Here is a 25,340-nt window from a genome sequence, read left to right as displayed (position 1 = left end):
GGGCAATTTATTATGTGTTGGCCCAAAGAAAACTAATTGGGTTTGAAACTGGTTATGGTCCGAGACCGGTTTAGTAGGACGAGACTCCATTAGACTATTGGACGTTAACGGCCGTTAAGTCAAAAGGATTGAAGGTTGTGATTGAGCTTCATTCTTTAACCTTACTTAGCTTAAAAACCCTATAGACGACATCACTCATCTTCATTATCCTTTCCCAGCTGTGGCTCCATCTCTAACCAATCTCGCATTGCTTACGCGGCGGACTCGATTCGCTATTCCTGGAATCTCATCGTTAAGGTACTCCTTGCGTTTCCTCAAGCTCATTCTCATTTATGATGTTTCTTCGTTTGATTTTCGAATTGATTCTCTTTGGGAAGGCACTGTCACGCGATGGCATCTGAATCCAAAAGCTTCGTGAGGAGAGATCGTCTTCTGGAGATTGAGGTAGCTGTACGCAAATGGTGGGAAGATGAAGGCGTGTTCTTAGCTGAGTCTCGTAAGGATCCTCCGAAGTCGGGAGAGAAGTTCTTCGCAACGTTCCCTTTCCCTTATATGAACGGTTATCTACATATAGGCCACGCCTTCTCACTCTCCAAGGTTGATTTTGCTTCTGCGTACCATAGACTGAGAGGTGCTAATGTGCTCCTTCCGTTCGGTTTCCACTGCACTGGTATGCCGATTAAAGCTTCTGCTGATAAGCTCTCTCGCGAGATTCAGCAGTTTGGGAATCCTCCTGTGTTCACTGCTGAGGATAGCAATAAACAAGCTCAAGAAGTTGAGGAGGAGGAGAGTGATACGCCGGCTTTACCGGGTCAGTTCAAGGGGAAGAAGTCGAAGGTTGCTGCGAAAGCCGGTGGACAGGTGTATCAGTGGGAGATTATGCGTAGTTTTGGTCTCACTGATAGTGAGATAGCGAAGTTTCAAGATCCGTATGAGTGGTTGTACTACTTTCCCCCATTGGCTGTTGAAGATCTCAGAGCGTATGGGTTGGGTTGTGACTGGAGGAGATCGTTTGTGACGACTGATGTTAATCCGTTTTTCGATGCCTTTGTGAGGTGGCAGATGAGGAAGTTGAAATCTATGGGGAAGATTGTGAAAGACCGTAGGTACACTATATACTCGCCTTTGGATGGTCAGCCTTGTGCTGACCACGACCGTGCTACTGGTGAAGGTGTTCAGCCTCAGGAGTATACGCTTATTAAGATGGAAGTGGTGCAGCCGTTTCCTTTGAAGCTGGGTCCTTTGGAAGGAAAGAGAGTGTTTTTGGCTGCAGCTACTTTGAGGCCTGAGACCATGTATGGACAGACAAACGCATGGGTGTTGCCTGATGGGAAATATGGAGCTTATGAAATTAGTGAGACTGATGTATTTATCCTAACGAAGAGAGCTGCACTCAACCTTGCTTATCAGAACTTTTCAAAGATCCCTCAGAAGCCTTCCTGCTTGGTTGAGTTGACCGGGTATGATCTGATTGGACTCGCTTTGAGGTCTCCTCTGGCTGTGAACGAGATCATCTATGCGCTGCCCATGTTAACCATTCTGACAAACAAAGGTACTGGCATTGTTACCAGCGTGCCTAGTGATGCTCCTGATGATTACATGGCTCTGCATGACTTGACTGCAAAGCCTGCTCTTCGAGCAAAGTATGGTGTGAAAGATGAGTGGGTGCCCTCTGAGATTGTGCCGATTATTAACATTCCGGAGTTTGGGGATAAGGCTGCGGAGAAGGTCTGCGTGGATTTGAAAATTAAAAGTCAGAACGATAAGGACAAGCTTGCAGAGGCGAAGAGGTTGACGTATCTGAAAGGTTTCACCGAAGGAACCATGCTTATTGGAGAGTTTGTTGGTAGAAAAGTCCAAGAGATCAAGCCCATTATCAAGGGAAAGCTGATAGAGTCTGGCGAGGCAATTCTATATAGTGAACCCGAGAAGCCGGTGATGTCAAGATCGGGTGATGAATGTGTTGTGGCTCTCACGGATCAGTGGTACTTAACGTACGGAGAATCAGAATGGCGTCAGATGGCTGAGGAATGCTTATCAAAGATGAATCTTTACTCTGAAGAAACAAGGCATGGCTTTGAGCACACTTTGAGCTGGCTGAATCAGTGGGCTTGCTCACGGTCTTTTGGTCTTGGAACGCGTATTCCCTGGGATGAACAGTTTCTTGTCGAATCCTTATCTGATTCCACCCTTTATATGGCCTATTATACAGTTGCCCATATCTTTCACGACGGAGACATGTACAAAGGCAGCAAGTCTTTGATTAGCCCTCAACAGATGAATGATGATGTTTGGGAGTATCTCTTCTGCGATGGTCAGTACCCAAAATCGTCTGACATTCCGGCTGATGTTTTAAGTAAGATGAAGCAGGAATTTGACTACTGGTACCCGCTAGATCTTCGAGTTTCAGGAAAGGATCTAATCCAGAACCATTTGACATTTTTCATCTACAACCACACTGCACTAATGGCGAGTCGTAATTGGCCTCGTGGTATCAGATGTAATGGTCACATTATGCTGAATTCTGAGAAAATGTCAAAGTCAACTGGGAATTTCAGAACACTGAAGCAGGCTATTGAAGAATTCTCTGCCACTGCTACAAGGTTTTCTTTGGCTGATGCTGGTGATGGCGTTGACGATGCAAATTTTGTATTCGAAACTGCAAATGCTGCAATTTTGCGCCTGACGAAAGAGCTCACGTGGATGGAAGAGGTTCTGGCTGCTGAATCTTCTTTGAGAACAGGCCCTCCATCTACGTATGCTGATAAAGTGTTTGAAAATGACATGAACATTGCTATCAGATTGACTGAAAAAGCCTACAAAGATTGTTTGTTCAGGGAGGCACTTAAGAATGGGTTTTACGACTTGCAAGCTGCTCGAGATGAGTATAGGCTCTCTTGTGGCACTGGCGGCATGAACCATGACTTGATAATGACCTTTATGGATGTGCAAACACGCCTCATTGTACCAATCTGTCCTCAATTTGCAGAATATGTCTGGAGAAAACTTTTGAAGAAGGAAGGCTGTGTGGTAAAAGCAGGGTGGCCAGCATCAAATGAGCCAGATCTGGTTCTCAAGGGTGCTAACAAATATTTGCAAGATTCTATCGTTTTAATGAGAAAGCTTCTACAAAAACAGCTCTTAGGTTCCAAGAAGGCTGCTAAGAAAGGTGCTCAAGTAACAGCAGTGGCAGACTCGAATCTGAAGGGCCTTGTGTATGTGAATGAGCAATTTGATGGGTGGAGAGCTCACTGCCTCCAGATTCTGCAAAGTAAATTCGACCAACAAACCTGTTGTTTTGCCCCTGACGCAGAGATACTTGCAGAACTAAGGGAGATATTGCACAAGGATGGACAAGCAGAAAACTTCAAGCAGATTCAGAAGCTTTGCATGCCTTTCCTTAAATTCAAGAAGGACGAAGCAATAGCTATTGGCAGTCAGGCTCTGAATTTGAAGCTACCTTTTGGAGAGATGGAAGTCCTTAAGAGTAACATGGACTTGATGAAGCGGCAAGTTGGTCTTGAAGAGGTTGAAATCTATTCAGCAAGTGACCCTAATGATGTTGCTAAAGCTGGTCCATATGCTTCACTCCTGACGCAGAATCCTCCATCTCCAGGCAGTCCAACCGCCATCTTTGTTAACAGGTAAAAAGCTAGTTAAATATGACTAAATCTTCATCATATATGTTTCCTGTTAGAACATGCATGGATATTCTATCTATTTCTCCTCAATTAAACTCACTGTTGTAGCACAATTGACTACCATCCTGACTAAGAATTTCCTCCTGCATCACAGGTAATTCAAAAGAAAAGCGTGGAAAAGCTTTCAACTAGAATACAGAGGTTGAAAGGCTTGGGAGTTTTTTCGTATTCTTTTACGAGTCATATTTATACATTTAGCTGTTTTGGCTGCTCTGAAATGTTTCTGGTATCTTACCGAGAAGTCACTTGGATGACTTTTGTTTAGTTACAAATAACCCAATAATATATATTGAAATATATTAATTAATTAAAAATTGATAAGAAATCACGGTAATCAATTAGTTACTTTAAAAATTCTTATAATTTTATTTGTTGATTATCAAACTCAATAATATAAAAAATGAAAATTATATTATAAAATTTATTATTAAACACATCTAATAATATGATTCAATTTTGGTATTAAAAAGGTAAATATGAAAAAAAAATGATATAAAAAACCGAGTAATTTTAAAGAAAATTAATCAAATGTTTTACATATTTCAACATTAGAAAAAATTATCTTTTCCGAAACAAAATACAAATTTGATATAATACAAATAAAAAAATCTTCTATATATTAAATGAAAAGTCAATTAAAAGTCAATTAAGTGATTTTTGCTTACGTGTCAATCATAGAAAGAATTTTAAAAAAATTGTTATAATTTGATTGGTTGACAAATATTCAATTTTTAATTATTTTAATTAGATTTAAAATAAAAAGTAAGTATATAACCAATTAATATCACTTACCAAATAGTTTAAATGATATTACAAATAATAATTTATGTTAACTAATTATCAAAATTATAGAAAGTGTAATCATGTCTGATTAATTCTTTTTATATTTATATATTACATAAAATAGTTAGTAAAACACAATTTATAGAATCGATATAATGATTTTGTATTCTTACATAAAATATTATATTCATATATAAAGAATTATAATAATTATTAATGTCTTATAATGTTCATATATGTCTTATAAGTAATTTATAAAAAAAATTAAAACATTTATAAAATTATCTATCATGGCTTACAAAATTATTTTATTTTAATTTTAAATTATTTATATGAGTTTTATAAAACATTTATAAAAAATAAAAATTCTCCTATATATTAAACGACAATCACTTAAGTGACTTTTGCTCACATATCGATCATTTTTGAAGTCTTAAGAAAATTGTTATAGTTTTCTTGGTCGATAATTTTAAATTTTATTTATTTTAGTCTAGATTTAAAATAAAAAATAAATCTAGAACCAGCTAATATCACTTACCAAATAATCTAAATTATATAACAAATAATTATTTCTGGCAAATAATTTTTGATATTATATAAAGAATAATAGCGTTTGATCAATTTTTTTTATATTTACAAAATACATAATATAATAAACGGAACTTTTCATTTTTTTTAATTATTTTAATTAGATCTAAAATAAAAGGTAAGTCTAAAATTAAATATCACTTGCCAAAGAAAATAAATGATATTACAAAATAATAATTAATGGTAGATTATTTTTAAAATTATAGAAAGTGTAATAATGTTTGATTAATTCTTTTTATATTTATATACTACGTAAAATAATGAATAAAAAAGTTATAGAAATCGATAATGATTTCATATTCATATTAAGCTATAGCCATATCTATAATAATTATTAATCTCTTTTAATGTCCATATATGTTTTATAAATAATTAGGCTTTGAATATTGAATGGGCTATATTTAAAGAAACATGTAAGACCTTTGATTTAAAAATATGTTTTGCATTTAAATCAAATAGTATAGTGAATAAGTAATGTTATGATTGAAAAGAATCTAAGACGGATTTTTGGTTAATTGTTTGTATGTTTTTTATTATTATTTAGAGAATGAATAAATATTTGACAAAAAATATATAAAAAATTAGAAAAACATTAGCAGAAATTTAATAAAAAGAACAAAATTATAACGAGAAAAATAAGAAGAGGCCGAAGAAGATGCATAATATGTGTTTGAGAAATTAATGTGATAACTACATATATAATTCCACAAACATTTGTTATTACTAAATATTTATCAGTTATTTTTACAACAAATTTATGGAAACTTTATGACTGATTTCAAACTATTTGAAGTTAAAAATTATATTTTAATGTTTCTAATTATTATTTAAAATTTATGACATTGTATACATAACAATATTTATATACACGAATTCGCGGACAACCACCTAGTTGTGTAGTAAGACTGTAAGACTATATGTTCTTTCTTATGAATAACACTTTCTTGTTTCATAGTGCGTATTCGTCCGGCTGTTTTACAACTGATATATATTCGAATTACTTACAATAACTGATGTGAATATTTAGTATTTTTGTATCAATTATTAATAAAATGATTTCAATTATTTGCATCACCACTTTGAGAGTCATTTAGTTAAGTGTTGCAAAACTCTTTTACATCACTTATAACTAATGCAAATATAAAAAATAAATGATGTTAAATGATCATTTTTTTGTAGTGACCGTTCTAAATTTCTTTGTACTGATGGTGGTTTGCAGAGCCGAAACAAGTGTAATAAGAGAGTCTAGTTTTTTGCTATAGGTTCTAGGCTCTCAATACTGGTTGTGAACAAGTAGGAAGAAAGAGTGTTCAGATATGGAGAAACAGAGTTAAGTAAACGTTTGTCAACTATGGACAAAAGGGTCTATATGAGTCTGATTCTGATCCGTTTCTATAGCTAGGGATAATAAAATGCCTTAAGTCCCCTTCTTGTTTCTTCATGTACCCTTCACACAAGAAAGCCATTGAGAACTTTTCTTCTAGTTCCCTATTCACATCATGCACAAAAACATCAGTTTATCCTGCGCGTTCTCTGTTCCTTGCCATCATCCCCGCCGTGTAAATGGTCGTCATCCTCCCAGGAGCCTCGTCGTAGTAGCCAGTTGGTGCGTCGACCATGATTAAATCCCAACCAGTCTCATAGATGTCATCAGGCAGACCCTTGAGTGCAAGCAGACAAATTGAGTACCTCTGTAGTATTTATTGCAATTTGTCGCAATCATGTTAATTTGCAACTTTGAATAACCAAACTTTATATAGTAATATATTTATTTAGATTCTAGGAAACATATTATTTTATTTCTAGCAAAAACGGATATTTCAAAAAATTAATGATTGTAATTTAAATTTATTAACAAAATATATGTTACCATACTAAAGATGCCATTTGAGATCCTCATATATATGCAGTGATATTAATCCATTATATATTAAAGGAGAAACATTGTAATAAATGTGTTCAAACTATATTGGACACATGACAGCCTCACAAAGGCTTGAGAATGAGTACGCTGACGTGTCACATGTGGATAGTTTTTTAGCCAAACTCTATATAAATGTGTTCACATTATGTACTTTACGTTTTTTTAATATAAAACTCATATGCATGGTTCTAATAAAATTCACACTATTCGGATTTATTGGTTCGAATCAAAACAGACAACGAATCGAAAGCTAAATTATATATATATATATATTATTTTTATTGTTTACAGATAGAGTTAGGCAAAATATTCATAAATTTGATTTGATTAGTTATCCGTTTTGATTCGAACCAAAACATCTGGATATCCGTAACTCTACGAAGCAAATCAATAAAATGCAATATCCATAAAAAAAAAAAGCAAAGCACATATACCAATATTTTTAGGATCGAATATCCAATTTGATCCGTTATATGCATATATGTATACATATCTATAAATAATTGTATATATGTAAGCTATATATATATATTAGGATTTTTAATGTAAAAACCCCTCCATTAAGTTTATTTTGGGTTAAACTCCCTAAATTAAAGATTTAACAGAAAACCCCCCAACCTAAATTATCTTAATGAATCAGACTCTCCGTTAATTGTCCGTTAAAGTTCGTGAAACAACACGATTTGTTAATAAAAAACAACACAATGTTTAACTAAAAATATCATGTAGTTTACCATTATCACTTTTAACTTAAAAGTTTTAAGTGTCGTAAAAGTCCCATTACTGAGAGATACGAGGGATGAACCCTAATTTTCGAAAGAAAGATTTTGATTATCGTTAATTTAGTTCTTGTGAGAATCTGAGAGAAGCTGTGTTCGTGAGTTCAAACACAATGACAATCTTAACTCTTGACATAAAATAAGTACAAAAACAACACTTGAAACACAATCAAAATGTCATAGAAACAAGTTTAAAACAACACTTTCACCACTAAAACAAGCTGCAACCACAACTCTATCTTAACAACTTAATTTAGTTAGCTTTTAACCAAACTGACTTACTTTTATTCTTCTGGTTGTGTAACTACACAACCAAGTCTTCTTCCTTGACTTCTTCTTCCTTTCTTGCTCTTCACGCTTCTTCTTCTTCTTCTTCTTCTTCTTCTTCTTCTTCTTCTTCTTCCGTTTCTTGCGCTCCAAGCTTCTTCTTCTTCTACGTGACTCCTTGGTCACTTCCTCTTTTTGTGTGGCAAGCTTCCTTGCTTCCACTTCTTCTTCTCCTAGAGGATTTAATCAAGGTTCAATCTCAACACTCAATGTCAAAACAATAGCCAAAGCTCCTCTGTGTATTTCAGGAGCTAATTTCCATTCAAATTTTGCCTAAATAGCACAATCAACTGAAAACAAAACTTTAAACAAATTAGAAAAATCACATAACAAAGTGAAAGCAAAAGAGAACAAAACAAAAGGCATAAAGTACACGAATCACCACGGAGAAGATGAACAATTATAAACTTGAAAATTTGAAGAACCCTAATTTTAACTTTGGGACTCGCCATACAGATATAAGGAAGAAGAAAACCATGTCGTTTTTTTTTTTTGCATTTATTAAACTATGCGTTCCATTTAGATGGAGATTTTCAAATTTATAACGGGACAACTAACGGAGGGTCTCATTCACTAAGATAATTTAGGTTGGGGGGTTTTTTATTGAATTTTTAATTTAGGGGTTTTTATCCAAAATAAACTTCATTTGGGGGGTTTTACATTAAAAATCCTATATATTATAGTTTATATAAGTTTTGCAATAATTTTTATGCATTAAATTTATTATATTAGGTATTAGAATTTAAAAAGTTAAATAATTTTTTTTTGTAATAAGATATTATTATTTTATATTATTTTACATTTTTCATTTATTTTAAAATGTTTGTTTTATTTACGAATCAAATCGGATATCCTTTAAAATAAATTTTCAGATATCCGAGACACGAGTATCCAGATGGCAACAGATCGAACCGACACGAATGCCTCCAAATACCTGAATATTCGATTTGTGCCCATCCCTATTTAAGGATACAATTTTTTTTTCCTTATATGAAAAAAAATTCACTAATGTCTAGGCCTATTTTATTTTTAATTAATTTTACCTTTATATACTTTTACATACACATACATGTGCACATTGACGTGAGCACTTTATAAGTATTCACCACAACTGCAATATCTAATTTGTTAGAAGTTGAAATATTCTTTTTTTTTCTTAATGCTTCTTTTAACAATCGACCAAATTGTAGTGAAATGATTTGTCTTAATAATTTTATTTTCTATTTCTTTAATTATTATCTGTTTAGAAACTATAATATTGAAACTATTAGTTCGACATCATGACTATCTAAAAGTCATAACATGAAAAGAAAAAAATAATAGTAATTTTTTTGGTTATCACCCGAAAAATCAAAATTATAAAACTAATTGATATTAGTTGCCAATAACCCATTAATATGCATATTGAATTATATTAACTAGTTAAAAGGTTGATAAGAAATCATAATAATCAATTAGTTACCTTACAAATCCTTATAATTTGATTTGTTGATTATCAAACCAAATAATATAAAGAATGAAAATTATATTATGAAATTTATTATCAAACACATCAAATAATATGATACAATTTTGGTATTAAAAAGGTAAATATGAAAAAAATTGATTTAAAACAGAGTAAGTTTAAAAAAAAGTAATCAAACATTTTACATATTTCAACATTAGAAAAATCATCTTTTCCGTAACAAAATACAAATTTGATATAATACAAATAAAAAATCTTCATATATATTAAATGAGAAGTCACTTAATAAAAATTGTTATAATTTGATTGGTTGGCGAATATTTAATTTTTAATAATTTTAATTAGATCTAAAATAAAAATAAGTATATAACTAATTAATATCACTTACCAAATAGTTTAAATGATATTACGAATAATAATTTATGGTAACTTATTTTCAAAATTATAGAAAGTGTAATAATGTCTGATTAATTATTTTTATATTTATATACTACATAAAATAATTAGTAAACGCACAATTTATAGAAATTGATATAATGATTTCATATTCTTATATAAAATGTTATATTCATATATAAGGAGTTATAATAATTACTAATGTCTAATAATGTCCATATATTTCTTATAAGTAATTTATAAGAAAATAAAACATTTATAAAATTATCTATCATGGCTTACAAAAATATTTTATTTTAATTTTAAATTATTTATATGAGTTTTATAAAACATTTATAAATAATAAAAATTATCCTATATATTCAACGAGAAGTCACTTAAGTGACTTTTGCTTACATGTCGATCATTTTGGAAGTCTTGAGATGATGAAATTTTTAATTTATTTATTTTAGTTTAGATTTAAAATAAATAAAAAATCTAGAACCAGCTAATATCACTTGCCAAATAATCTAAATTATATAAAAAAATAATTTTTTATGGCAACTAATTTTTGATATTATATAATAAAAATATTTTTTGATCAATTCTTTTTCAAAATACATAATATAGTAAACATAAATTTTTATCACTTGCCAAAGAAAATAAATGATATTACTAATAATTAATGGTAGATTATTTTTAAAATTATAGAAAGTGTAATAATATTTGATTAATTCTTTTTATATTTATATACTACATAAAATAATGAATAGAAATGTTATAGAAATCGATATAATGATTTCATATTCATATTAAACTATAGTTGTATCTATAATAATTATTAATCTCTTATAATGTCCATATATGCTTTATAAATAATTAGGCTTTGAAGATTGAATGAACTATATTTAAAGAAACATGTGAGAACTTTGATTTAAAAATATGTTATGCATTTAAATCAAATAATATAGAGAATAAGTAATGTTATGATAATCTAAGACGGATTTTTGATCATTGATTGTATGTTTTGTATTACTATTTAGAGAAGAAATAAATATTTGGCAAAAGATATGTAAAAAATTAGAAAAACAGTAGCAAAAATTTAATTAAAAAAATGAAATGAGAAGGAGAAAAATAAGAAAAGGCCAAAGAAAATGCATAATATGTGTTGGAAAAGTCAAACATGTAACTCTCATTTATCGTTTGCAGCAAGAAACGCTTGTGTCTGTCCATGATCGTCCCTATTACTATTAGTCTTCTTATCCACTGTAGCTTTTCGAACCGCTACCTGAATTTGTCTTTCATGTTCTTTCAACATTTCATCTAAGTTCCCTCATGTAGTTCATTTTCTCTGCCTTTTCACCGTAACCCTAAACATGGCAAAACAAAATGTGATGACCACGGCGACGATCCAGCGCACGAGCACGCCACGAGCACCGCCTGCAAACGTGCAAAAGTGGGTACTAGGGTTCTCAGCCACTAGGAGACCCGACCCTTTAAAGTAGCAATTAATGGGGTCGGTGTTTCCAAATCGTTTGTAATATAGATCCATAGCTAGAGATGTTCTGTCAAACAAGGACGTATAGTTGATTAGAAAACACTGCTGGTCGCAGTCTACAAACCCACACGCATAGTCTAGGTTACTTTGCAGGAGCCAATCAGGAGTTCCGGGGCTTGCAATACACCAGTGCTCGTCATCTGACTGCCTTGAGTGAGGAGGACGAGGAGACGCGCTATGGTGTAAACGATGAACTTCATTGTGAGAGAGATCTAGTTCTTTCTTCTTCTTTGTTTTGTTAGAGATAGTTATGATTGGTTTAGTGTGAGAGTAAGCTGTCTTCCCACCTTCCCCTCCCCACTTTAATATCGAATATTGTTTATATTTGGCTTAGAAACACAACTAAATGAGGGTGGGATCATTATCCATTCTAAGTAATGTGAGACTTTTTCATTTTTTAGGAACTTGAATTGGGGTTTTTAGTATCAAAGTTTCAATTTTGAGTCTCAGCCCTGCTGCTTTGATATATGCCAACATGCAAAGATCAAAGATTGATAGTGTTGCTGATTCTTGGATTGTGAGAAATGGATATGAAAGTGTGGTTTTTGATGGGAATAGGAACCTGTTTTGAGAATTAGAACCTGTTTTGAGAATTTGCATGGATGGTTGGGAGTATTGAAATTAAACTTGATTTTGGGCTATCTTTAATTATGGGTTCCAATAATCTTATTTGGCTAAACCCAAAGTTAAGTTAAGGTTCTGGAATGGGTAAATCTCCAAAATAGCACCTTTCTAAGTTTATATCACAAAATAGTACTCAAAAACTAAAATGACCAAAATAGCACCTTTCTAAGTTTATCCTTTGAAAATTTTAATTTTTTTATTTTTCAAAATTTGAAATCTTATCCCCAAAACCTCATTTCTCAACTCTAAACCCTAAACCCTAAACTCTAAACCCTAAACTCTAAACCCTAAACCCTAAACCATAAACCCTAAACCCTAAACTCTAAACCCTAAACCCTAAAATCTAAACCCTAAACCCTAAACCCTAAAATCTAAATCCTAAACCCTAAACTCTAAACCCTAAACCCTAAACCCTAAATCATAAACCCCACCCTTTAACTCTAAACCCTAAGTTTGTGACTTTTGATAAAACATTAAGTGTTATTTTGTGACTTTTGACCTTGAGTGCTAGTTTGGGAACATAAACTTGATTTAATGCTATTTTTGTCTTTTTCTCTTCTGGAATCTCTCTAGAAAAATCATAAAAGATCATCACCTCCTCAAGTGTTCTAGAGATCTCTTTTAGATAAGTATTAGTAGAAAAAATCTAGATATTATGGTAGAGAGTTCTAGAGATTAAAATAAGGTTTTGTAAGATATTTTGTACTTTTGGAGCCTATAAATAGCTCTCTCCTCTCTCATTTGTAACACAACACAAGAAGTTGAACAAGTAAAGTATAAGAAAGTTTTCTTAAAGAAAAAGTGTTATGCTCAAAGTTCTCTAAATCTCTTTGAGAGTTCTTCCATATTATTCTTCATACTTGGAAGTTTTCTTGTTTTTTTTCGGGTTCTCGGGTATTACGGTCTTGGGCTAGTGCTAAGCACTATCAAGGTTGGTTTCTTGATCAAGCGGCAAGTTGGTCTTGAAGAGGTTGAAATCTATTCAGCAAGTGACCCTAATGATGTTGCTAAAGCTGGTCCATATGCTTCACTCCTGACGCAGAATCCTCCATCTCCAGGCAGTCCAACCGCCATCTTTGTTAACAGGTAAAAGCTAGTTAAATATGACAAATCTTCATCATATATGTTTGCTATTTGGACTAGCATGAATATTCATTCTATTTCAAGTCAATTGAACGTACTGTTCGAGCACAATTGTGTACCTTCCTGCCTAAAAATCTCCTCCTGCATCACAGGTAATTCAAAAGAAAAGCTTTCAACTATAAGGAAGAGGTTGAAAGGCTTGGGAGTTTTTTTCGTATTTTTATACGAGTCATATTTATACATTTAGCTGTTTTGGCTGTCTGATGTGTTTCTGGTATTGTGTAGTAAGACTGTAAAAGACTATCTGTTCTTTTTTATGAATAACACTTTCTTGTTTCGTTGTGCTTATTCATCCTGTTGAGCTCCATCCCGAGCTTGTTTTCTGAAAAAAAAACAACGAAAGCAACTCATTATTCTTGTATCTTATTATCTATTTTATTAATTATATTAAATTAGATAATTATCTTTTATTTGTATTTTTTATATTTTAGTATTTTTTCTATTTTAATTAAGATTATGGTTTTCTATATTTTAATATTTATTATAAATAGACATTGAAACTTAAAGTTGTATTTAGATTTTTGATAATATAATTTAGGGCTTTTTGCTTATTCTTTGTTTGATTCGATTAAATTCATCAAACAAGAAGTATTGCAAGAAATTCTTTGATTGATTCAAAAACCGGTCTCTAAAAACCATAAAGTTCCTTGATTCACCGTTCAACCTATTGTCTGATGCATCAAATTGATACCTAATCTAGCGAATAAATTCGATATCAACTAATACGGGCTTACTTATCAAAAGTTTCAAATAGTAACTCAATGAGTTTGTAGGAGGATTTTAGATTAATTTCACAAACTTTTTGATGCTTTATCAGTTTCAGCTTGTATATCCGTACCATCCAATGGTGATGGTAAAAACCTGACGACAAAAGCAGTGCCATTTACCAGAATATAATTGGAACCAATGGGCCACCGCTTTGTGATAAGGTAATGAGATTCGATGTGTGTGAGCTTGAAATTCTTTTTCCCAATCTCTGTTCACGTGACCCGATCATAGCTTATCATTTTTATCGAGAAAATTGGAGCGAATAAACATAAGGACTTAACCAAGAAACAGAGTTCAAGGTTTGCACTCACAGGAAAGCTGCGTACATGTAGTAGCAGAGATTTTACTCAAGTCAGTTCAGATAACCAGCTTCTTTTATATGAGGAAAGACGCCGCCTCCAGTACGCACCATCCATAGAAACCAGAGTTAACAGGCTCCTGATATATTTCCTCACAGATAGCAAGCTCCTCATTACCATATGGATAGCTGTAATAGAAAATCAAAACCATGGTTAGTTTAAAATGTTCTTATACTTTTGCGTGCATTTATCAGTTTAACTCTAGAATGCTTCTTTCATTAGACCAAATTCAGAGTACAGTTTCTTCATGTCTTCACTTGTAAGCTCAGTGCATATGCTTAATAGAAAAGGAACCGGTTATCAGTGAGCTTTATCCTCCATTCTTCTTCGAGTTGATCTTTGTTTTGTTGTCATTCTGCTCATCTTTTGGGAGAGCTCCTCTATTTTTCATCTCTCCTTTGCAAGCCTCAAGATTTCCACTAATGTTTCCAGCAATCTTCATGTCTATAAGCTGAGCTTGCAAAGATTTCTCAAGGCGATAAGCAGCTAAACCATCAAATCCGTTTTGTTGTGCCAGATCTCTAACTCAATATAGTTATATACAATTATTTACAAAGCATAATTATCAATGGATATGACACCATGCTTGAGACCAAGATTCATCTTTACCTGTATAAGTGCGTTTGCGAGGAGAGGAGCTGGTATTCACATGAGAGTAAGTAAGACCAACAGAGGTTGTGTTGTAACTACTTGTTTGACACAGTGAAAGTCTAAAGACTTCACACTCCTCATTAGCGCTTTCTTCATCTCCTGGCTTGAGCTGATGGGAAGCTTTATGATTTCCCCTATGAGATTAGTGAGTGTACATGAGTGAGAGCCTAAAATATGGAAATATTTAAAGATATGGCGAACCTGTTCATCAGTCAAAAGGTTGCGAATAGAATTTTGAAGCCATTGATGCGGTGAGATTTGTTTGGATGTGGGTGGAATAAGCAAGCAGAGGAAGCGGTTAGGAAGCTATATATTGTGAGCCTGAGTGAATTTGAGGAGTTATATACAGTGCCGTGCCAAGGCATATTGAGGCCTAAGGCAAACTTAAAAATAAATGTTTCAATTAAAATTTGGAAATAAATGTTTCCATTTCAACTTTAGAAATTGTAATACAAATTTTTAAATATAAAATTACTGAAAACAAAAGAATTTCTTTGTAATTTTTTTTAATACAAAACAGTTTTTTCAAAACATTATTTAAACAAAACAGTAAAAAGGACTAAGACATAATATGTTTTCTTATATTCAAGAAATTATTTTGCCAAATTTCCATAATCAACATTTATAAGAAAATAATTTCATATAAGTATATGATAGTTAGGCCATTCAGTAGTATCAATACATTTTGGATGTATTTTATAAAATTGGTAACTAAAATAACTAATTAGCAGTTCAACATTATTATAAAATGATTTTTCTATTTAATTTTTTTTGAACAAAACTTTCCTATTTAACTTAAGTCACAATAAATGCATTAAGATTCTCTCCAGTCACTTTCCATACACAAGATTTGACATGTATTCATTGTTTAAGGTCATATATCTATTGTGAATTGTGATTAAAATCCTAACATGAATTCAAGCGAAAATAACATCATGCTAAACTTATATTAGCAATACGCTAAACAAGAACTTGGGGCCCCTAAAGTATCCATTTTTTGGTGAGGCCTGAGGCAAATGCCTTTCTAGTAACACATAAGGCACGGATCTGGTTATATATGCCAGGTGAAACGAATGCATTAAGAGGGGATTAAAGAAATCAACTGATTGTTGAAGAGAGGGGTCGTTGCAACGGAGATTTACCGAGAACTTCGTCGGTGAAACGAAGGAGAAGGTCGGGACTTTACGCTTTCATACGAAATAGATTTAGTGAACATGCGCTGATATGGATGTTTTTTTTTGCAGACAGTGGACATGCTGAGCACTCATGATAGTATTAGAAGATGATTTTTGAGTGAAAATTTTCGTTACTTATTTATCGGAGATTCAGACCGAACTACAAATCACTCGACCAAAAAAAAATGAAAAGAACGCAGGCTTCACAAACTATAAACTACTTTATTACCCAAAAGTCAACCACCGTTAAATTTTCACACCAAGTTAGGAAAAATTTCAGTGAACAAGACATTGCGGCGGAGGAACCCTTTTGGTAATGCAGGCGAAGACGAGTACACCGACGAACACGACTACAACGAAGATCGCGGCCACGATCCAGCCCACGCCAACGCCACGAGCACCGCCACGAGCACCCGCTACGAGCACCGCCACGAGCACCGCCATGTTCTGCATACATACAAAAGTGGGAGCTAGAGGAGACCTGACCCTTTAAAATAACAGTTTATTGGGTCCGTGTTTCGAAAGCGTCTGAAGTACATCTCCGCACAGTCCACAACATGGTTAAGCTGGGATAATACTAAAAATTTTTTTGTCACAAATATATATTATAAGGATCAAAATGACAAAAATGTTTCATTGATAAATATACATTTATACCATTTAAAGATTAACTAGTCTAAACCTTATGGTTTAGAGTTAAGGGGTGGAGATTTGAGATTAAGTTTTAAAATTTTATAAAATAAATATTAGAATTTTGAAAATAAAAATTTGAAAAATAGTTTCAAAAAGTATTCCGAATAACAAAAATAAAATTGAAAAAAAAATTAAAAAAAAAAGGAAAAATAAGAAAAAATATTTTTTTTTAATAAAAAGTTCAAATTTGAAAACATATAATCAGAAACTATAATTTTATTTATTTATTTATTTTTGTTTTATTTATTTATTTATATTTATATATCTAGTGTATTAAAGTATTTTTACCTATTAAATGAAACATTTTAGTCATTTTTCTCTTTAGAATGTATTTTTGTGATAAAACTTGAAAATAATATATTTAGGAGAATTGTCCATTAGTCTAATAGGATAATGTTATCAATTTTTTATTCTAAAAAAATAATTTTTACTATATTTTATTATAAATGTACGGAAAAAGATAATAGATATGAAAATAAATATATTATAATATTTATTTTCAAAATAATTAAATAATATTATAAATTTTATTAAATTGAAATCTGGTAAAGCGGAAGCAAACACATATTTTTTTGTAACTGGGCTTTCATATCAAGTAGCGAAAAGAAAAATGTTTACGAGCCATAAAGCCTTAGTTAAAGGGCTTTGCCCAATTTTAAACACTCATAACCTTTTCAAAGTAATGGAGCCTTTGTAAGCCCAGATAAAGAGACGAAGTTGATCATCAAGCGAAGGGAGAGAGACAGAGAAGGATCCAGAGCTTCGATCATGCATGGCGGATCCAAAACTGCATCGCCACTGAGCACAGGGATGGATGAGAGTGGCGCAGGGTCTGGATCTTGTTTCCTAGTTGGCGATCAATTAGAGAGAAAATAGTATCAATTGACCGAAAGATGTTGGAGTGGAGCCTCTGGTTCCTTTCATTCCAGAGCCAGTAGATGGTCGATTGCCAAGCCCATAGAGTGACAATCCTTTGATGCCTGAGAAGTTTTTGCCGAGGAAGAGTTTTCATCTGGTTTAGTGTTGAAATCCAGTCCGATAGATCACACCTTCGAGCAATTAGCGTCTAGAGATCAAAACTGAAAGGGCATTCCATGAATAGATGATTCCTAGACTCGTCCGAAGAGTTACTGAGGAAACTGATTGAGGGAATTTGAAGCCCCCTCCTGACCCGCCACAACATCTTTGAGAATGTCATTATAGTTTCCATGATCTTGACTTGTTTCTACCACAGACCTCTTCTTCCAACTTGAAAGGGTCCCCGTTCATACTCAAAGGGTATTTTGGTCTTCTTATAGATTTTCGTCAAACCTGGTGCTCTGATACCAATGTTGGGATTTATTCAATTCATGTCCAATTCTATATTGTTTGAATAGTACGATATTGTCTACTTTGGACCTTAAATAAGCCCGCATAAATTTATTTTTGGTTTACTTCCCAAAAGGTTTCGTATTAATTAGACTTAAACATCTTTTTATATATTAGATTTTTTTTTTTGTCTAATTTCTAACGTGAGATTTTGTTTGATATATCATAAAGAGATCTTAAGAGGCCGAAAAAGATGTTTGAGACATGGAAAAAGGATCATGAAGGAAGATTGAGGGCAGGACACAAAACTATACTTAGCAGACTAGGGAGTGAAGACATTGGTGGTTCGGTAGAGACGAAGTGGTTGAAGAAGTTAAGGAGCACCATGTATAGTTGTATACTGACATGTTTCTTTTCTCGAGATGCACATCTTTTTTTTTAACACGTTTTGTGTCATTTGAGATTTTGGTTTTGTTACTGAGAAAGATGAGAAGGCTTCGTTGTACTGAAAATGACTCTTGTTACGCATGTCCATCCAAATTCTAATGCGAATTCAATAAATATTTCCAGATCAACGTTCTAAATTTCTTTGTACTGCCGGTGGTTTGCAAAGCCGACACAAATGTAATGAGTCTCGTTTCTTGGTATAGGTTTATTGTCTAGGCTAATCTTCGATACTGGTTTTGAACAAGTAGGAAGCTAAAGAGTACCGATGTGGAGAAACATAGTTAGGTATATTATGGACAAAAGAGTCTATATGAGTCTGATTCTGAACCATTTCTATAGCTAGGGATAATAAAATGCCTTAGTCGCCCTTCTTGTTTCTTCATGTACCCTTCACACAAGAAAGCCATTGAGAACTTGTCTTCCACTTCCCTATTCACATCATGCACAAAAACATCAGTCTCTCCTGTGCGTTCTCTGTTCCTTGCCATCATCCCTGCCGTGTAAATGGCCGTCATCCTCCCAGGAGCCTCATCGTAGTATCCAGTCGGTGCGTCGACCATGATTAGATCCCAACTAGTCTCATAGATGTCATCAGGCAGACCCTTGAGTGCAAGCTGACACATTGAGTACCTTGGATCTCCAATGGCTGTGCACTCAGGTCCTTTCCCAACTTCTATTAGATTCTCTGCTTGGTTCACTTTACTGTCGTAGCTTACATGGTATGTTTCCAGCATCGGAAACCGCCTCTTGATCTGTTTTATCCACACCTCATCTTCTTCAAGGAATACTGTTCGGCCTCCGTAGTTGAGAGAGCTCCACATGAGGCTGTCATGGCCTAGACCAAACACCAAGAAATTGCAGGGTGACTTCTTGTCGAGTACTCTACTGCTAACAACTATTTCCTTGAGCGTTTGTTGCGGTGTGATAACTGAAGTAGAGTAATGGATCAGGGCTTGCGCGAGGGAGCGTGGTAGCTTATTGCAGGCACCAGCACAACCCCCTGATCTTGTCTCTTCTGGAGTCTGGTGTTTCTGTGAAGTTTTAAGAGTTGATCTAACGATGAAGATGAGAATGAAGGCCGCAAGAAGACAAACAAGGAGAAGCTTGAGCTCGTGGCTTTGGTTTGTTCTATTCCTCATTTGTCTGATTCAAATGTTCTTTGAGAAGTTACAACTTGAATCCTAAATTAAGTATAGATATATGCTACTACTGAGATGAAAGTAGAAGTTGAGTTAATGCTTAGACATGAAGGGAAAAACTGGTAAGGGTACTTGAGAAAGACAGAGCAGCTAACTTCAGGTTCTGCAAGAAGCAAAGAGAGAAGAGAAGAAGCCTTATATTCAAGTTTGTTAGTGGTTGGTAGCCCACTAGCTACTTGCAGTTAAAACTATTACATATGTTCGATCCTTTTCATTTTTCAATATCTATTAGAATGTATATTGACAAACGTTTGACACCATACTACTCTGGCGTATTAACAAAGTTATGAAAATATTTTATGCATTTTCTTTTCTTTTCTTCAACCTACAATAATGATTTTTCTGATGAGAACTCTACTAGCATTTAAAAGAAATTTTAAAAAATGAAACGAATGAAGAATAAATAAATTACACAAGTCTAGCTTTCAACACTACACAAGACTTCACCAAAGATTCTTTATTTTCTTCTCTTTGATTGTTTGATATCTCTCACCTACCGTTTGCAGCAAGAAACGCTTGCGTCTGTCCATGATCATCCCTCTTACTCTTCTTGTCCACTCGAGCTTTTCGAACCGCTACCTGAATCTGTCTTTCATGTTCTTTCAACATCTCATCTAAGTTCCCTCCTGCAGAAACTAACGGCCCTGAGTAGTTCATTTTCTCTGTCTTTTCACCGTAGCCCTAAAACATGGCAAAACAAAATGTGATTAGCCCACACAAAAAGCTTCACTGCAAAAGCAAAACACACAGTTGTTCTTCTTACCCGTATGGATTCTTTGTCCTTTGTACAATCTTTGGGTTTAACCAGCAAACGTTGGGACCAATCACCATCGTCTTGCCTTCCGTTGTTGTTATTATTCAACCTATCTTCAAGCCACCGTGGGTTTGCTATAGCGAAATGTGACGCATCTCTAGCAGCTACCGAGTTTGAGAACTTTGTCAACTGCGCCGCTCCGCGTTGAACAAAAGACCGTTGTCCCCTCAGTTCTTTTCTAGGAGGAGACCTACTCGAGCCCGAGGACACACCATTGCGTGCGTAACCGTTGTGTCCGGTTCCACTCTTCAGTGGTTCGATCAGGAAGCCAGCTGCGTCTTCATTAGTATTGAACTTCTCACTCATGCTTGTCTGCTTACTCTGCCCTTGACGTTTCTTTTAAGAACAAAGAAAATAAACCAAAAATCAAGATTACATGACTACAATAAACATATGTGACTGTTATGCTATAATCATACGTACTTGTATTGATGTTAGTAACTCAGCATTGGCATCTGGAGCCGGCACAGCTTTGGATTCTCTAGATACTTGTTTCGATTCGTTCTGCTTACTGCTTGTGCCTTTCTTCCTGTTGGATAAGACGAAGTCGAAATTGGAATGTGTCAGTGTTCATTTACACTATGATACTAGTAGAAACTGGCTCTTACCGTCTTGCTTCCTCCTCTCGAAGCTTCACATCAGTTTCCTTTTTGGATTGGTACTTTGGTAAACTTAATGGGTCGCTTGCATAAGGCTTTGTCGTAAAGAACTTGAAAAAAAAATACAAAAGTGTGAGATAAGAAGGATCTAGACAACGTCATTGATGTTTCACAGCTTGTACCTCGCTTTGAAGGGCATGAGCGGTGGTTCCACGTGCATCTGGTTCAACAGCTAGAAGAACTTCAACTAGCGCCAAAGCCGAAGATGGAAAACTCTTAAACGTCTCGGCCACACACCGCTTGTAAGGATTCTGAGGTTTAAAGACGGTGGCATGCGAAAGTTTCGATCTCTTCCAATAGTCTTCAGAAGGTGAACCACAGAGTTTAAAGATCTTGTGCAGTTGTTCCACCTCAGTTCTTCCAGGCATGATAGGCTTCCCATTAAAAAGCTCAGCTAAAATGCACCCCGTGCTCCACAGATCCACAGTAACGCCATAGTCCGTTGAACCGAGCAGGAGCTCAGGCGGACGGTACCACAGAGTCACAACACGGCTAGTGAGAGGCTGCTTCTGGTGGTGGTCTCCGTAAAAATTGGCAAGACCAAAATCCGCAATTTTGAGATTGTTGTTGGGGTCAAGGAGAAGATTGGAGCCTTTGATGTCACGATGCAATACACCTCGGCTATGACAATGTTCTAGACCATGTAGCAACTGTTTCATATAGCATTTAATCTGCACCAAAAGCACAATACTTCTGATGAGAACATTCCTAAAAAACATTAATACTCACTCCTTTTTATATTAAGTGTTATTTTAGCTTTTAAAATCTTTTTCATTATAAGTATTATTTTATATTTTCAAAGACAATTGTTAAATATATTTTCCAGTTTTTACCCTTATTTTTATCTCACTAATTAACAAAATCAAACAAATCAATATATTAAATAAGAGTAAAACAGAAAATTTGATTTGTTATGCAAAAACCTTAAACAACACTTATAATGAATATTAACAATTAAATTCATTTTACTATAAATTTTTCAATAACTATCAACCAATAAAATTTAACGATTTCAAATATTTTCAGTTAATATTTTTTAAAAGTATACAACTTATCAACATTAACTACTAGAACTATCTTAAAATTCTAAAAAATCTATTATTTTTGAACAAAAGATAAATCTAGAAAATCTTATTTTCGGAAACATATTATTTTCTGGAAACTGAGAGAGTTATTAATAACGACATACCTGTGCCTCAGAGAACTTAACACCAGGGGTTGAAGCAAGCCCTGAGAGATCATGCTCCATGTACTCAAAGATAAGGTACATACTCCCTGACACTCTCGAAGTGATCAAACCTTCAAGCTTCATTACATTAGGATGGTCAAGCCTTCTAAGGATGATGATCTCTCTCGCCATGAACCTAACACTCTCAGGATCCATATTAGCAAACCGCACTTTCTTCAGTGCAACTATCTTGTTCGTCTCTAAGTCCCTAGCTTTGTACACACTGCTATACGTCCCTTGTCCAATCTAAAACAGTTAAACAACAATGTCAAATCACAAAATGATGATTTCTTACATAGTTAGGATAAACAAAAAGGGCTCTTTCACCTTTCCCATCCTCTCGAAGGAATCTGCCTTGCGTGGAATCCAACCATTGATGGCTTCTCCAGCAACAGAGGCTAGCCATGAAGGCCAGCCAGCCACAACCTGAGCTCCTCGTTCTCCGTTACTAACACTGGCTATTCTAGTCATCTTAGCTCCTACTTTACTGGTGTCTGTGGTGAGCGTTCTCTGGAACACAGATCTGGAAGATTTTATCTCCTTCTTCTCAGCATCATCAGAGGGTGTCAACAGCTCCAGTGTGGCTTCGTTGCTGTTGCTGTTGATAAAGCTGGCTCTTTCCTCGGATCCTCCTACATTGGCTTTGCTCAAAGAAGCAGACTTTTTCTTCTCCTTCACACTGTTCCTCACGGTACCGTTTGTTCTTGTTCCTTTGGAGCAATTGCATCCCATAATTTTTTCCCACAGCTTCCTGATTAGGAATCACGAAACTGTGTGGTTTTGATTAGCCTCCTTATGCTTCTTCACTAATCCTCACACAACTACCAAAAGTCCAAAACAACGCAAAGATTCTAGCTTTTTGGATCAAATGTGCTTTTGATCTTTTATACAAAGGTTCGTACTTTGAACCAAAACAGAGAGGAGGTTTTGTAGATCTAACAAAACTGGAGAATGCGAGATAAGCAAGAGTCTGATATGATCTTTTGATTTGAAATCAAAGGGTGGGAGAGAGAGAGAGAGAGAGAGAGAGAGAGAGATTTGGAATATGAATGATTCCTGAAATAGTGAATGAGAATATTTAGGCAAGTAACGGATGAAATGGAGAATATCTGTCTCTAGAGGAAGGAAGGAGACTTGGTTACAAGAGTAACATAAATACACTAGACTCTTTTTGAGTGCAGTGTTGAAACACAAGTTAACGAGGAGAGAGTGTGTTGCGGAGACGCTACGTTAAAAGCCACGTGGCCCCACATCAACGATCCCACTAAGCTAATCAGTTGGAAAAAGGCACGTTTTCATATCGGCAGACACAAAATTATCAATAACAAAAGATCTGTCATTTAAAATCAGAGACAAAAGTTTCAAGTTGCTACAAAACATAAGACGGAAAGCTCCAAAACACTGGGAGGGAACAAAGTAGAAAACTAGTAGCCTCCCTTGAGATCGTTGACGACGTCGTAAGGGATAGGGGTGACAGTCTCCAAGGTCATACCCTCAACCATGAATCCTGGCTTGGGGCCTTTAGGCTGTCTCTTGGTGCTTATTGTATCGCCTCTGGCTTTGGCTGCGGCCTTGAGCTCATCGTTCTTCTTAATCCTCAGCTTGAACTCCTCTGCGCACCTGGACTGCTGCACATGCTCCACACGCACATGAAGCCTCTTCCTAATGATCCTGTTTCCAATCTAAAACACCACCAAACATACATGTCAGTCAATCATGTTACTCACACATATAGAAAGTACAAAAGCCGAGTATACATAATGTATATGGTTGGCTCCAGTGAGTCAAACAACAGTATTAATTTGATAATCATGAACATCATTAAGACATGATTTGCGAAAAAACAACGGATAAGCTATTATTGTCATATATCCAAATTACCATATACGATGATAGAAACAAGATGATGTTAATGAATGATTGTGATTGATTTGAATTGAAGCCAACATTCATAAAGTCATGAATCGAAGTATTCAATCAACGAAAACCAAATAGATGTAACTTATGAAAACTACTGATGCAAATGCAACACAATGCACTGGTAAGGCTGAATACCAAATAAAAACAAAGCAATCACTTTTCGAAATCCGAAACCAAGCTACAACACAGTAGATAACTAGTTTCAGCGCAAACAACACAAAACCTAATTAAAAATTAAACCTTTCAGACAAATCTCAAAACCTGAACCAAGTAACTGCACATTTCAACATAAAAAAGAAACAGATTTGAACCATCAATGTGAGATGTTTCAGACCTGTTTGTTGACTTCGACACCGACGGCGCGCTTGGTGACGTTCCAGACACGACCGGTACGACCGTGGTAGAACTTGTGAGGCATACCCTTGTGGATCGCACCGTTCACCTTGACATCCACGTAATCGCCGACCTTGAAGGTCCTGAGGTAAGTCGACAGTGGGATTGTACCCTTCTTCCTGAACCCCCTCGCGAACAGATCCCTCGTCCTAGCGCGAACTCCATGACCTGCCGGCATTTTTGTTTTCCCTGCAACAAGTAAAAACGCCGCGCCGCCGAACCAACGAAAGGAGAAAGACGCTTATATTATGTCTTCTGAGCTTAGGGTTTATTTAATGGGCCTTTTATTTGAATTTGGGCTTACTTGTTTATATAAGCTCTTCACAGATTTGGGCTTCACTGTAAATACTGATTTTATCTTATGGTGTTAATTGATAAATATAAATGTGTACTTTTTGTTGCAAGAACATTAGCATATTTGCCAAATGATGGTTAATATTTCCAAGATAAAAAGAAATT

At 34.6% G+C, this 25,340-nt stretch overlaps 4 protein-coding genes and 1 long non-coding RNA gene across 6 annotated transcripts; 2 read left to right on the top strand and 3 right to left on the bottom strand.

Moving 5' to 3' along the window:
- Nucleotides 1-129: 129 nt before the first annotated feature.
- Nucleotides 130-15,576, top strand: LOC106400482 (leucine--tRNA ligase, cytoplasmic). 2 transcript variants are annotated; one of them, XM_048757929.1, is made up of 4 exons: nucleotides 130-297; nucleotides 378-3,517; nucleotides 13,084-13,210; nucleotides 13,360-15,576. In XM_048757929.1, the coding sequence occupies exons 2-4, from the start codon at nucleotides 391-393 to the stop codon at nucleotides 13,361-13,363; spliced, it is 3,258 nt and encodes a 1,085-aa protein (XP_048613886.1). In that variant the 5' UTR covers nucleotides 130-297; nucleotides 378-390; the 3' UTR covers nucleotides 13,364-15,576. The 2 variants fall into 2 exon arrangements, with proteins under 2 accessions (XP_048613886.1, XP_013696295.1); XM_013840841.3 differs by lacking the exons at nucleotides 13,084-13,210; nucleotides 13,360-15,576 and adding an exon at nucleotides 3,796-4,026 and having other exon boundaries at nucleotides 132-297; nucleotides 378-3,644.
- A 1,521-nt stretch (nucleotides 15,577-17,097) lies between these two features.
- On the top strand, nucleotides 17,098-18,796 carry LOC125587442. The gene is made up of 2 exons (XR_007323723.1): nucleotides 17,098-18,191; nucleotides 18,453-18,796. It is a non-coding gene; the product is annotated as an uncharacterized LOC125587442 (long non-coding RNA).
- A 140-nt stretch (nucleotides 18,797-18,936) lies between these two features.
- Nucleotides 18,937-19,948, bottom strand: LOC106399988 (glucuronoxylan 4-O-methyltransferase 1-like). Its single transcript, XM_013840414.3, has one exon. It carries the CDS (start codon nucleotides 19,805-19,807, stop codon nucleotides 18,959-18,961), a length of 849 nt encoding a protein of 282 aa, XP_013695868.1. The 5' UTR covers nucleotides 19,808-19,948; the 3' UTR covers nucleotides 18,937-18,958.
- Nucleotides 19,949-20,151: 203 nt separating this feature from the next.
- On the bottom strand, nucleotides 20,152-23,661 carry LOC106399698 (probable serine/threonine-protein kinase At1g09600). The gene is made up of 7 exons (XM_013840157.3): nucleotides 22,896-23,661; nucleotides 22,530-22,814; nucleotides 21,463-22,011; nucleotides 21,290-21,390; nucleotides 21,105-21,210; nucleotides 20,631-21,017; nucleotides 20,152-20,548 (listed from the first exon to the last, which is right to left on the bottom strand). The coding sequence occupies exons 1-7, from the start codon at nucleotides 23,298-23,300 to the stop codon at nucleotides 20,357-20,359; spliced, it is 2,025 nt and encodes a 674-aa protein (XP_013695611.1). The 5' UTR covers nucleotides 23,301-23,661; the 3' UTR covers nucleotides 20,152-20,356.
- Nucleotides 23,662-23,883: 222 nt separating this feature from the next.
- On the bottom strand, nucleotides 23,884-25,153 carry LOC106402049 (60S ribosomal protein L21-1). The gene is made up of 2 exons (XM_013842690.3): nucleotides 24,823-25,153; nucleotides 23,884-24,250 (listed from the first exon to the last, which is right to left on the bottom strand). The coding sequence occupies exons 1-2, from the start codon at nucleotides 25,057-25,059 to the stop codon at nucleotides 23,993-23,995; spliced, it is 495 nt and encodes a 164-aa protein (XP_013698144.1). The 5' UTR covers nucleotides 25,060-25,153; the 3' UTR covers nucleotides 23,884-23,992.
- Between the last annotated feature and the right edge of the window lie 187 nt (nucleotides 25,154-25,340).

The sequence above is a fragment of the Brassica napus genome, chromosome C5 (assembly GCF_020379485.1).
Source record: "Brassica napus cultivar Da-Ae chromosome C5, Da-Ae, whole genome shotgun sequence".
In the NCBI taxonomy this organism is placed as follows: Eukaryota; Viridiplantae; Streptophyta; class Magnoliopsida; order Brassicales; family Brassicaceae; genus Brassica; species Brassica napus.
This window is presented reverse-complemented; position numbering and strand designations above follow the sequence as displayed.